We start from the raw sequence: 13,996 nt of genomic DNA on the forward strand, positions 1-13,996 counted from the left end.
GTCTCACCTACCTGAGATCACCACCCCAGAAATTCTTAAAATTCTTCCCTCTCACTGAGCAGAGTTTGTCCTGACATTTAAAGGTGAGGACTCACATTCCATGCCCTATCCTGGCTTTCCTCTCCTTCCCTCTTCTTCCTCTTCCTCTTCTCCTCCTCCTCCATTCGTTGTCATCATTGTCATGTTATCTTGAAGTTTCAATCTTATTCTCCAGAGTTTATCCTTCTTGCCTGTTTGTTTCTGGGTGTGTTGCAGCATTCATCCCTCTTGTAAGATTTTTTTTGTTTTTGTTTTTGTTTTTGTTTTTGTTTTTTTCGAGACAGGGTTTCTCTGTGTAGCTTTGCGCCTTTCCTGGAACTCACTTGGTAGCCCAGGCTGGCCTCGAACTCACAGAGATCCGCCTGGCTCTGCCTCCCGAGTGCTGGGATTAAAGGCATGCGCCACCACCGCCCGGCTCCTCTTGTAAGATTTTTATCTATCTTAGAACACAAGCTCCATGAAAGCGATGGTTTTGTCCAACACCTTCAGTGCTTTGAGGTATTTGCTAAATGAATAAACAACTGAATGAATCTTGGCATTGTCATACTGCTCCTGGATCCTCTTTTAAAGTCTTAAAACAAGAGAGTGTTATTTTCTTAGAGAAAGGATTCAGTTAAACTACAGTATGCATTATTGATTAGGCCCAATGTCATATGGTCCAGGAATCACATGATGCATATTTGAAAATTATTCTTCAAATCAAGAGTAAAGTTCAATTTCTATTCAGACAGTGTATAGATCAGTTCCTCCATCTTGTATTCTTGCTGAGGCCATTTTAGATTTAACTAGAATTTGATCCCTTGATGGAGACTCCCATGGAAAATTACCCAACTCTATTCTAGGATCCCAAGATCAAGATGCTCCAGCTAACTTATCTTGGCTTGCTAAACTGCCTGCTTGTGCAAGACCCCTCCAGCTAACTGTTTATCTTAATTTCTGTTAAACTGCTTGCTTGCACAAAACCTGCCCTAGCAGCTGCTAACCAAGGTACCAGGATGTGGTTTTTGTCTTAAAACCCCCAACCCTAAACACTTGGCGCTACACTTAGGTCACGAATGCCTGAGTAAAGACTTTCAACTGGCTATAAACTGTGTCTGAGTGGTCATCCCTGTAACACTTGAATGTTCAAAGAAAACTAAGTTACATATATACTCAAAACATACTTGTACCTACCTATGTAAACAATTCTAATTATTCTTAAATTAATCATGAAGCATACATTGTACTGAAATGCAACATAAATGTTTGGGAAAAGCCATAGAATATACACTATATTCCAATAAAGACTGATGATGAGTACTTATACACTATGTTGTGCCTTTGTTCCACATAATTCACTTTCAAACTTGGCAAGACACCTCTCTGTAACTATTATGGGTTAGCAAAAGGAAAAAGCCACCAACTGTTTGACTGCAGATGCACTCTTTATATACTAGTACATTTATTGATACACAATAAGTATATCTGTTACTTATTATAAGATTTTAACATTTCAAAGCTTCTGATTTCACCTCAAAAACAGAAGCAGCCACTTTCAGACCAAGCAAATCAACCACAAACCACATTGGCAATGATTACTGGGTCTTTTACACATGGTACATATCACCAAAGAAAGTAAAGCTTGTTCTTAAAACAGGAGAACGAGTTTAACTTGCTGAGTAAAAACACTGAAATTCAGTGCATATAAACTTAAGGTCTGCAGAAACTGCATCCTACACTAACAAAAGAAATGACTAGAACGTGAAGTGTATCACTATCTCACAGTTTAAAGCTAGCAGAGATAACTGAACACACTGCATAAATAAGCTTTTGAATTTTATTGTTTCTTAGACTCAGCAAAAAGGAGCAGGAGTAGCGAGAGAACAAAATACCATCCCTGTGGTCTGGAGTTAGGAAGTGAGGAGACAGGAGGACAAGACAGTGGAAAGCTACACCATAAAAGAAAAGAACACAGGGAAACATGGGGACGGAAAATCCACAAAAGGCTTCCCTATTTTCAGAAGAACTCCTCTGCAAGGGCATTTCACTCTTCCTCTCAGCCTTGCTGTGGGTAATGAACCTTAGTCAACATTCACAGTTCTTTAGACTGACATAAACTGACAAGGTGTGATTCGGAAAGGAAGTTAGGGAGAAAAAAGGAAACCATTAAAGCAGAGGTTAATGAAGAAAGAGTTTAGAACCACCTGTCAAAGGTCCTCAAATCTTCTACAGTATTTCCTACTGATGCAATGGATAAACTGTAGGTGATTAAAATAAAAATATGTGACCTTACAGAAAATGAAACGATGCACAAACCAGGAGTATGAAGACTTGCTAACAGACTCAGTAAACAAACAGAAGTACTAATATCAAAAACAGAAACCAAAGAATAAACAAGGACACTTGGTTCTATCTATGGAGAACAGGACGCACTTTAAAATATATCACAAATGGAAAATGCTAAGAACTCTCAGGTATACCTCACAAAGCAGGCACGACTCATCCTCCATAATGCTTTCTAATCGGTTCTAGGTAATAACTATTTCCACGCACAGATGTCGGCAGATTTGGAATGGATTCTACTAAATTATGAAAATGAAATAGGGAAATGACAAACAATCATATGATGTTAAGATGTGGGAAAATTAGTAGGCTAGTCATTTCCAACACTTACCTGTCCACTAAGAAAACAGGCTCTACAAACCAATCAGAAACAACAGCAGATAAGCTTACCTGCCAGCTGTCAGAAGCTTACATGAACACAAGATGAAGAGCGGAGGGAAAGTGGGAGGAAAACAGTCCTGCTCGTTACAAAAGTCACTAGTATTTGGAGAACAGACTCACTTAAAACACATTAAGAGCCTGTAAGAAAGCCATGGTATTATTCAATTCCTCTTTAAGTTGGATGCATTTAGCTGATTCAATAAACTGACTTCAAGGCTTGGGTTTTCTTTTATTTAAGTCTCTTTAGAATAGTGCCAGTGTATCTGCCATAATTAACACACTGTCGATTTGGAAAAGAAAGATGATGTCATTCATCTCTCCAGGCTAGTGATGTAATTCGGGATTTGCTTCTTGCTTCTCTAAATACCTTTTAGGCTTGTTTCCAGAATGTATTAACATTTTGTCAAAGAAACAGGGGTAACTAGAAAAGGCAAATGTAAGGCAGGCAGCTCTAGAAAAAAGCTGAACAAAGGTCTAATGGGAAAATGTTTAATTAACTATAGATTTTACAATCACTTAGTAATATACACTCTAGCCCATACCCCTGGAGAGGCCAATACAAAATTTATTCTTTCATAAATAAACTATAAGGCAACACACATTCACAAGCTCCTATCCAAATATGTAAACTTTCTTCCCTTAATCTCAAAGAAAATGTTTATTCTGCCCTGGATGATCTGAAAGGAATATTCATGAATGATTAGAGCTTGGTTAAACTCTAATTTTGGCAGAGCAAACCAGTGCATTTCTGCTAGCAACCACATCCCAATCAGTTTACTAGAAGATGAAGAAAGTGCAGCTGGACGTCTAGATCAGCTCAACACCACTGCACAAAGTACAGACTGTGAAAATATAAACTGAAATCTCTTCATAAGACAGGTCAGCAATAAGTTCTAAGAGGTCTCTCAATGCACTGAACCTTGGTCAAATCATTTCAGATGCAGGAATCTGGTCTACAAAAGTAATTGTATCTGGATGCTGCATGTACAGTAATGTTCAGAACTACAAGTTACAGATGGTGAACTTTTTGAGTAACAGACATGGGCTCTAGTACCAATGTCATCCCACTCTCATTGGCTCTAAGACATCAACCAAATGTTATAAATGCCCAAAATGGAAGTAACCAAGATGCCCTTCAAAATAAAGCATCACCATCATATATTCAAGTAAGAATTATATGCCAGATGGGTACATCTATCTCAGGAGTTAGAGGCAGGCAGATCTCTTGTGAGTTCGAGGCCAGCCTGGTCTACAGAGGTAGTTCCAGGACAGCCAAGGCTGTTACACAGAGAAACCCTGTCTCTAAAAACCAAAAAGAGAAGAAAAAAAGAATCACAGTAATAAGCCAGCTCTCAATCCAGGGCTTGGTGAAATAGCAACTGTATCTAGCTTAGTCTATAAGTAGCCTTTTCAGGATGGCTCTGTGATCAACCCATAACATTCATAAAGCATAAAGAACAAGTAAGTGAGCTACCAAGACTTCCTAAAGCAAACTTCTACATAAAACTAACGGTGGGCCAAGTAAATACCCGTTTATCAAAACACCTAGAAATGGCAGAGATTGGGTAGGGATTATTTCCTGAATTATTCTTAAAAATCAAATCTTGGGATAACAAAGTCTACTAACTGCAAAAAAAACTTTAAGTAATCCATTCTCTAGAAGGTGACTGTAGAATAAGTAAGATATGTATAATATATGCACTCCTACTGTAGAGTAAGATATGTGTACTATCCATATGCACCCCTGGCTGCTACTGTTATCATTAAAATATTATTCACAGTAAAAATACATAAACTAAAACTTCACTAAGGAAATGGCTATATAAAAACATATGTACCAGGTGTTCATAGATTTATGTACAGTAGACAGCCACACAAAATATAGTATAGCCATTAAAGGCATATTTTCTAGTACTAAATCATGATTTCAGAAATACTGAAATTACATAAAATGAATATTATTAAGCCTGTGAACATATAAAGTCCAATTCATGTTCTTGTTAAATATGTATTTTAAAAGTCACAGTAGGTTAACTTATTATACTAATGCTCTGTGGGCACGTAACTTCTGAGTGTCTGGATTACATTACTAATAGTTTGAATTGTACCTTCTGTTCAATTTTTCTACAATAAGTATATGCTATTATTGAATTTTTTCCAATCCGAAGAAGTATAATATATATGCATATATATATATAATGTATATGTAAAAAGCCCTAAGTTAAAATGTTGAGATAATTGGAGGAAATTCCATATTCTGAAAAGGCAGCTTTTAAGTACACTGAGATAAAGGAAGCAGCACATTTTATTATTACTGGCAACAGATAGCTAAACTGCTAACCAAATAAATGCCATGTAAGTACTTGTTCTGAAAGACACAGAAATACATACACACAAATATTAACAACATGGAAGAACCAACGCTGCCCAACTCTCATGAGACCAACTTCCTATGTGCCTGTGTGCATGACAACCAGATTCTATAAGGCCTCCATGAAGCAGACTCAGATAATAAAAATAATTTCATACAAGGGAAACTGGATTTATAGAAGTTACTAGGTTATACAAAACAGAATGTCTCTTTTTTTTCCTCTTATAATTTACTAAAAAAAAAAAAAAAAACATTAGAATCAAAGACTAAAAAGCATTCCAATGCCAAACAATCATCTTTTCACAGATGGAGCTAGAACAAATGAATGCCATGCATGACAAAGCCAATCGTGACCACTGCAACACACATAAAATTTAAAATTCAAAATGATCACTGGTTAAAGTAAAAAAAAAAAAAAAAAAAAAAAACTATAAACCTTCTAAGAGAGCCAGGCAGTAGTAGCATATGCCTTTAATCCCAGCACTTGAGAGGCACAGGCAGGTGGATCTCTGTGAATTTGAGGCCAGCCTGATCTATAGAGTGATAGGCTCCAAAGCTACTCAAAGACACCCTGTCTCGGGGAAAAATAAAAAAATAAAAACTTCTAAGAGAAAATCTTCTGTAATCCTACTTTAGATTGAGCTCTTAAATAAGAAATTATAAGCATGATCCACGAAAGTCAAGATTAATAAGCCAGACCTCATCAAATTAAATACTTCCCTATAGCCACACCAGAAAACAGGATGAAAGGGGCCACAATGTTTTTTTTTTTAATATCTCAGAATTAAATAAGAAAATAATGTCATTTTTAAAAAATATTCAGACTATGTAACAAAGACCATAATATGGCCAACAAGTACATGAAAAAAGATATTTAACATTACAAGCTTTTGAGAGAAATGCAAATGAAAACCACAGTGAAGTCTTCCTATACACCATGAGAAGGCGGTGAAGGAACTGACCACTCACCAGGTGGTATGATTAAAGATAACGGAACATTCCCACACTTCAAATGGCAAAGCCATCCTGTCACCCAACCTGGAGTGAAGTGAAGTTCTTATGAAGCCATATGATCCAGAAATTATTCAAGTATTTACACATGACTTTCACAAAGAAACTGATACACACAGCTTTATTCCTGACAGCAAACACTGAATGGCCCAACTGTCCTTGAACTAAAGGCCTACAGTCCACCCATACAGTCAAACACTATTCAGCAATTTAAGGGGGGAGGGGATAAAAAGGAGTAGTACTAAGTCACACAACACAGCAAAGTTACATCTCCAAAGCATTACATGTCAAAGAATCAAGAATCAGATTCAAAAGCTTCACACTACATGGTCGTCTTCTTACAGAATTCAATTACAGAGGACACTATAGGAACAGAAAAATGAATCACTGCTGCCAAGCTCTAGACCTAGGGGAGCAGTTGAATATAAAAGGTCATGACAGAATTGAGGGTGGGAAGAAACTGTTTCTGTATCCTAATTGTGACAAGGTTTGTAAGACATCATGAATCTGTCCAAACTCAGAACTATAACCCAGAATAGGTGTGTTTTACTATCTGCAACCAACACCTTTTTTTTTTTAAAGTATAAACTCAAGCTAAAATAAAAACAGAACTAAAGTGTAAGCAGTATCAACTAACTGTTCTCTCTCCATTTTCTAACTTATACGTACAAGCCCTAGATTACCACAGTATTTTTCTCAGAGGAAATACAGTTTTTGTCAGTTAATGATTTTACAACACTTTCATAATGATCTCATCATAAGTAACAATATGGTTTATCTCAAGGAAATTTAACTTCATAATTTGGACCACCAAATTTGGTGGGTGTGTCTCATTTGTAGATGAGCAGTTTCACTGAGAGTCAGTAGCCACGGCTGATGTTTAGAATAAGGGCTCTCAGCAGCGATTTGTGTAGGCTTACCTTTGGTACTATTTGTGAAAGCTGCTGGACTTCCATAGTATCCACTTCTTCTCCAGACACTGACTGGGAAGTTTTAGAATACAATCCCAGACGACTAGCTAAAGTAAAAAAGACAAAAATATATACATAATTAAATTTATTTGCTTGAAGAGTCAGTAAAACTAGGCTCATCTGACATGATTTTTAAAACTTACTTCTCTTTAAACAGTTTATCAAGGAGTCATAAGACAAATAACTAGCAAGACAAACTATCTGAAATTCATAGCAAGTCTCAAGTTTTCTGCTTGAGGATTTTGTTTTTGTTAAATTTAAGAACAAAGTATTGTCGCTAAGCCAGCAAACCCTAAAAATGAAAACTACACTAATCAATTTCTGCTCAGCAGCTCAATTCTAATGATAATCAGAATGTACTAGAAGCCAAGTAACTGAAGCCAGGGAAACTGCTGGCAGATTTAGTTGCATGCATCTTGTAGTTGCATGGAAATGAAAACACGTGTTGAGAAGCCCTTCTTCCAGCATCCCCAATCCAACCACTCCAATGTTGAGAAGCCCTTCTTCCAGCATCCCCATCCCAACCACTCCAATGTTGAGAAGCCATTCTTCCAGCATCCCCATCCCAACCACCCCAATGTTGAGAAGCCCTTCTTCCAGCATCCCCATCCCAACCACTCCAATGTTGAGAAGCCATTCTTCCAGCATCCCCATCCCAACCACTCCAATGTTGAAAAGCCCTTCTTCCAGCATCCCCATCCCAACCACTCCAATGTTGAGAAGCCCTTCTTCCAGCATCCCCATCCCAACCACTCCAATGTTGAGAAGCCCTTCTTCCAGCATCCCCATCCCAACCACTCCAATGTTGAGAAGCCATTCTTCCAGCATCCCCATCCCAACCACTCCAATGCTCCTTTCAGTAACAAAGCTCAAAACCTTTAGTCCAGACCTATCACAAATGAATAAAATCAGAATTAACAGACTTGGCAAATGTTGAAATTATACTTTACAAGCTCCAAGAACAAAACTCAAGCACTTATGCTTCTCTCCACCTTACATTTCTGAAGGTAATTGCAACTACCTTTCAAGCCATATAAGTATTATCTCTGATGAGAAAAACTAAGTCTATAAAAGGTATCCTCATAGTGTTTATGTTCAAGTCTGCTCTGAAACTTATACTGAAATGGATAAGGAAAACCTCAATTCACCCTTCTTTTCACATCTCTACACTGGTGTTTTAGACCTGTCAGCAAGTGGACTATCAAGTTAAGTCAACTACCCTTCTGTGAATAAATACACAAATGATTTCACAATGAGTTAAGTCACATGCTTCCAATATTCTTTTTAAACTAAAATCCTATTTACCTATCTTTTATAAGTTTGAGAAAAAAAAAAGTTAGTTATTATATAATCTCAGTAGTATATAAACCTATTTCCTAGCTAATGTTTTATAAAACTATGCACTGCAGTGTCTTAAGAAAACCTATTAAAACCAAAATGCAACAGCTCAGTTATACCAATTGCAATTGCAGTCTCCTGTGAATCTCCGGTGATCATTTTGATGGAGACTCCTGAGGCAATAAGTGTTGTGACAGCTTCTTTCACACCAGTTCTAGGAGGATCAATGATTCCTACCAGGCCAAGGAAGGTCAGCTGTCCCAGTTCCGGACCAGAAGCCAAGGCAAGAACTTAGAAAATAACAAGATACAAAACCAGAAAGTATTGGTTGTGAAAGCATCAAACTTAGCTGATAATTAATCATTTACAGTTATAATGTCATTTGTAGTTACTGCATATTATTTACAACTCAAACTTATCACAAACCAACACATTATGGTTCAATGGTTCTGGATACAGGGTTGCTTTAAGCTATTAAAAATTAAAAGGAATAAAACCAAAGAACTATTAAGCAGAGAAGACAAATGAGAAAGAATTAAGAACATTCTTCCATAACAACCACAATAAGCTACCCTCCAAAGAAACTACAACCTCTTTAGACAATACAATTCATTTAAGGGAAAATATAGGTTATCAAGCATTGAAAGTCAAATTTAAGTAAACAGACCCCTTGGAAGGTGGCTTCTAATATATCTTGATCTGTGAAGAATATATTAATTATACACAGCCTGTATATACAATTTCATACATGCATACATGCATACATTAGATGAATTGAAAGACAATTTCATCTATACAGTGGTATTAAGGGCATTAATATCAACAAAGTCTATTTCCACTTCCTCCAAACATTAACAAGCATTTCTTGCTCTTCATTTAGGTCTCTAAGAGCTCATAACTATCATTATGTTTAGTTTTCTGTCATGATTGAGCAACAAAATATAACAGAAAGTAATGCTCGTTTCCCAAATATCACTTACTCTCAGAACTCTGGAACTTCTGGTCACTACCATTATAAATCAAAAGGACATAACTGCATCAGGGAAACTATTAGACTAAACATTTAAAGTATCCAGAAAAACACACTAAACCTAAGTGTCTCAGAGTAAATCTGCAAAGTCACAAAAGAGACCAAAGTAGTACTTATTCTTATTCAAGCAGAAAATATGAAGGAATAAAAAATCAAAGTTGAAGGCAAACCACTTCTGTTTATGGGGCTAGGAGTGGCTTAAGGTAGCAAGGTTGCTACTCTATTTTCCAGGGCAGTAGACAAAGAGGCAGGATGATGAGCTATAAAGCTTAAGTTCTGCCCTGAAGTGACCCACTTCCTCCAGGTAGGTTCCATATCCTGAAGGTTCCACAACCTTCTAGACACAGGGTTGCTTTAAGCTATTAAAAATTAAAAGGAATAAAACCTTTTTTTTTTTTTTAAATAAAACCTGTATTTCTGACTTTATCATTTGAGGGCCAGCTCCCCAATTATAAAAACATGACACCTCAGAAATTTCGATGGTTCTGACCCTGGAGCAGGGCTGGACAACTCGAAGTGAAGCAGGGACCCGGTGCAATTCAAAGAAGGCCTTCTGTCCCCAGAACAGGGCTGTGCTCCACCAGGCTCACCTCGGAGTCCTGCCGAGCCCATCCGGGCCTTCTCCTGTTGGTACAGATCTCTCTGCTGCTGAGTAAGTGCCAAAGTCTGCCCTTTGCTGTTGTATGTAGTGCAATACTTAATCACCTGTTCATAAGCACCCTTCATAAAACAAATCTCTGGTCTGTCCTAAAAAGAAAATATACCAAGTTTACATTCAAATTATATACATATCCTACATGAATCCAAAAAGAGACATCAATCTCTCATAATGCTTAGCAAAGTTATTCAAACCTAATGCTTTGACTGACATTTAAACTCTGGTGATTATTAATACATGTGGGAGTTTTCTATGTATTTCTACAAAAAAAAAAAAAAAAAAAAAACCACCTGTCCTACTATAGGCACTGTGAGACTTGGGACACGGTTCTACACCATGCAGCAGGGAAATGAATGCAATCTGGATCCGTCCAGGGTAAGGTTTCAGGCTCTTTACTAATGACTATGCATGTACCAGTGTCTATGTCGACCTACCTATGATGCTCTTTAATGCTCACAACCACCTTGAGATTGAGAGTACTAACAGAGTTCTTCCATTTATCACAGCAGAAGTAATATTTTGTCTAGCATATACAAGGCCCTAAATTTAATCGCCAACATGGGAAAAACAATACAAAATAATCTCCAGAACCTTCTAAGGAAAACCTGCAGTCTCTACCGCTCCTTCTCACTGTAGGCCCTCTCCCATCAAGGCAAGCCAACTTACAACTTCTTTCAGCTGTCTTCTTTGGTTCTGACCTCTGAATTTTTAACACATTTATACTGTGACTCCTCTGTTAACAATTTTACACATTGTCTGCCAGGCAGTGGTGGCGCCACCTTTAATCCCAGTGCCCAAGGTTGCAGCACAAAGCACCATGGAGCCACATTAGCCCTGAGCCTTCTGTGCGACTGCCCCTCCCTCACCTTTTCACCTGGCATTGCCTCCTATTTCAAACGTCTCTGGATGCTTCACAAGTGCTTCCCCAAGGATCTCCTCACTCTTCAACACGCTAAGGGAGCAGCCTTTCTTGAGTGTGCCTCCTTGTGCTTATCACCTCACTCTATCTATCCTTCATTTAACATAGTTTTGAGCAGCTGGGGAGGCCATTGCAATATAAAACCTACAATCTTTCTGTTCTGGAAATATTTCTAGCATTATCTGATAAAATTTTATTCTTCTTTTTGTTTTGTTTTCTTTTGTTTTGCTGTTAATTTTTTGGAAACAGGTTTCTTTATGTAGACCTTGGTTGTCCCAGGACTTGATATACACAGACCAGGCTGGCCTCAAACTTAAGAGATCCCCCTGCCTCTGCCTCCTGAGTGCTGAGATTAAAGGTGTGCGCAGTAAGCCTGGCACAGTCGTATTTCTTGTCCTCTATGCTAGTCCCACAATTACCTGTGCTCTCGGTCTCCAAAACTTCATTCCTGATCTTCTTACCTTCTCTACAGCTACTTCCCACTTTCTAGTCTACTTTCTGACAGTCCTTCCTTACCTAGAGCTTGTACTTCAGCACTGGACTGTCACTTCTCAGGGTCTTTAGGAATCTCCCTCAGCATGCCACTACCTTTGCTTCTCTGAGCCTCTCTCTGCAGCTTTACACTACACATTTCCCTGGTTACCAGAAAGAAGCCTTGCCTATTCACTTAAGCTCACAACTGAAAAACTGGCAGCTGCCTGGGCACTGGTCACACTGGTCAGCTAGCGGACCTTGCTGCAGGGGGGAGGGGAAGCCTAAGAGTAGAGAAGCTTTTGTCTTTGCTATTGAAAAGAACAGAGAGCTTTTCCAGAACTCTCCACTACTCCACGGGAACACGGGTAAGGCAGGGCCTGGCCGCACACACTCCGAGAGGAACTGAGGCCTAGAGGCTTGTCCTTTATGACTTCCATGGCTCAGCGTTCGGGGTTAAGCTTGTTCCACTCTTGTCCTCCTCAGATCTCCTGTATTCCACAAGGACAAAGGGACACTGGTGCTCCTAACTGAAGAGGCAGAAAGGGCGTTTGGGGAAGAAGGCTTCCTACTGCTTCCTCATTTAGACTCTCAACCTTCCCTCCCATTATCTGTCTTACTACTTGCCTTTAAAGTACTTGTGGGTTTTTATGCTTTATTCCAGAGATTGAGAAAAAATATTGTTATTATGATATTCAAAAGATACTTCTAAAACAAACTAACTGAGCCATTCTAGTTATTTGTATGCCAGCAAGTTTGTCCAATCTGTGTCAGGCTATCTCCCTCCACATCTACTGAGTCTTATTTGTGTGTCTAGGTTTTGTATGTTCATTCCATTGGTTGCTTTCATCCTGCAGGAAGTCTTTAGGATGGAAAATGAGAAGAATCACACAATTAGTGTGTTATTTATTTGAAGGATAAGACATTCCCTCTATGAAGAGCAGTCCAATATAAAATCAGCAGAGACCTAAAATGAACTATCAGTGAAAAGAAAATCATATCAAAAGAACTGGATGTCAAAGCCCTCCCTCCATACCTAAGACCAGGCTATAATCCACTCAAGCTCTTGGCTCACAAACACTTAATATTTCAATACACAAATTCTATAAAGAGTGTCATAAAAAATATAATAAAGACTCAAGTACACTGTTGATTACTATGTCCTAAGGCAGTGGTTCTCAAGCTTCCTAATGCTGTGACCTTTGGGCACAGTTCCTCGTGTTGTGATGACCCGAAAACCATAACATTGTTTTTACTGCTACTTTATAACTGTAATGTAAATATCTGTGATTTCCAATGGTCTTAGACAACCCCTGTGAAAGGGTCATTGAACTCCCAAAGAGGTCACCGTGCAGAGGCTGAGAACCACTGCTCTAAGACAACAGTAATTCAGTAGAACTAATGGTAAACTATAAAAAAAAAAAAAAAAGAAGAAGAAGAAGATAAAAAAGGAAAAATTGTCACCCAAGCTGAAATAGATGTGTTCTATTATTATTTTATTATTTTGAGAACCTCACCCTATAACCCAGTTTTAGGCTTGCTTGAAACTCACTGTACAGCTGACCTCAAACTTGTAGCAATCCTACTTCAGCCTCCTAAACGCTGGAATTATGCCTAAATATTTTTAAAGACAGAGATACCTGCTGTGTTCGATGTACACACTTAACAGCCATCCACTTCTGCTCAGAACTAAAAGGGTATTCAGTTTTTCTGATATAGTCTTGTTGCAGTCCATCAAGGCCCATCTGTAAAAACAAAGTAAAAAAATTAATTATAACCAACATCGTTATTTCTCCCTTTAACAAGCAATGCAAGTCACAACTTACAACATGGTGAGTTAAGATAACTGGATCCTTTTCCAATACTGGTGAAAAAATAGCAATGTTTTATCTATTGTGGACTGCATTTCCCTGAAGAGCAGCATACAACATGAAAGCCTGAATGTATAGAAAGAATACTATACACCAAGCCTTCATGTAAGTTACATTAATCTCTCGACAAGCTCAAATTCTGGAAGAAAACAATATACAGATAAATAAAAGTGTCTGACCAATACTAAAGATGAACTTCCCCAACTAAGGAAAGTTTCATATTGAAACTTTCACTTATTGGCAACTGGGATCTTTCTTGTCTTTTGCTATCATCTTCATCCTAATCCTTTAGCCCATGGTTTTATAACAGTTTCCTCCAGATTGAAACACTGAGTCCTTAAGCAGCAAGGTAAACAAATCAAAATTGCTTTAAGTCCTGAAACTGAGCAGATTCACTAGGCCCCTCCCTCCCAGACTAAACAATAAAGATTGCTGAGAGACACCCTCAAACAAGCCAAGCTGTAAAGAAGATTGACACCAAACCAGCTGCCTAGAAGCAGAAGCCAGCTGAGCTGCCTAGAAGAGGTTCAGATCAGACTCACTTGAAAAGGACACTCTCCAGCCTGTTGATCTGCCTGTACGCTGTGCAGGGTGCTCCAAGTTCCCAGTACCCA

At 38.3% G+C, this 13,996-nt stretch overlaps 1 protein-coding gene across 19 annotated transcripts in view; it reads right to left on the minus strand.

The window, feature by feature from the left end:
• Atp2c1 (ATPase secretory pathway Ca2+ transporting 1) overlaps nt 1-13,996 on the minus strand; it is a 120,639-nt gene that overhangs the window by 14,243 nt on the left and 92,400 nt on the right. For all 19 annotated transcript variants that reach the window (XM_042281538.2, XM_076576967.1, XM_076576958.1 and 16 more), the window contains 4 exons: nt 13,152-13,256; nt 10,054-10,210; nt 8,553-8,723; nt 7,045-7,142 (listed from right to left, as the gene is read on the minus strand). In XM_042281538.2, coding sequence (XP_042137472.1) covers nt 7,045-7,142; nt 8,553-8,723; nt 10,054-10,210; nt 13,152-13,256 — 531 coding nt within the window. The remainder of the gene's footprint in view (nt 1-7,044; nt 7,143-8,552; nt 8,724-10,053; nt 10,211-13,151; nt 13,257-13,996) is intronic.

Source organism: Peromyscus maniculatus, chromosome 7 (assembly GCF_049852395.1).
Source record: "Peromyscus maniculatus bairdii isolate BWxNUB_F1_BW_parent chromosome 7, HU_Pman_BW_mat_3.1, whole genome shotgun sequence".
NCBI lineage: Eukaryota > Metazoa > Chordata > Mammalia > Rodentia > Cricetidae > Peromyscus > Peromyscus maniculatus.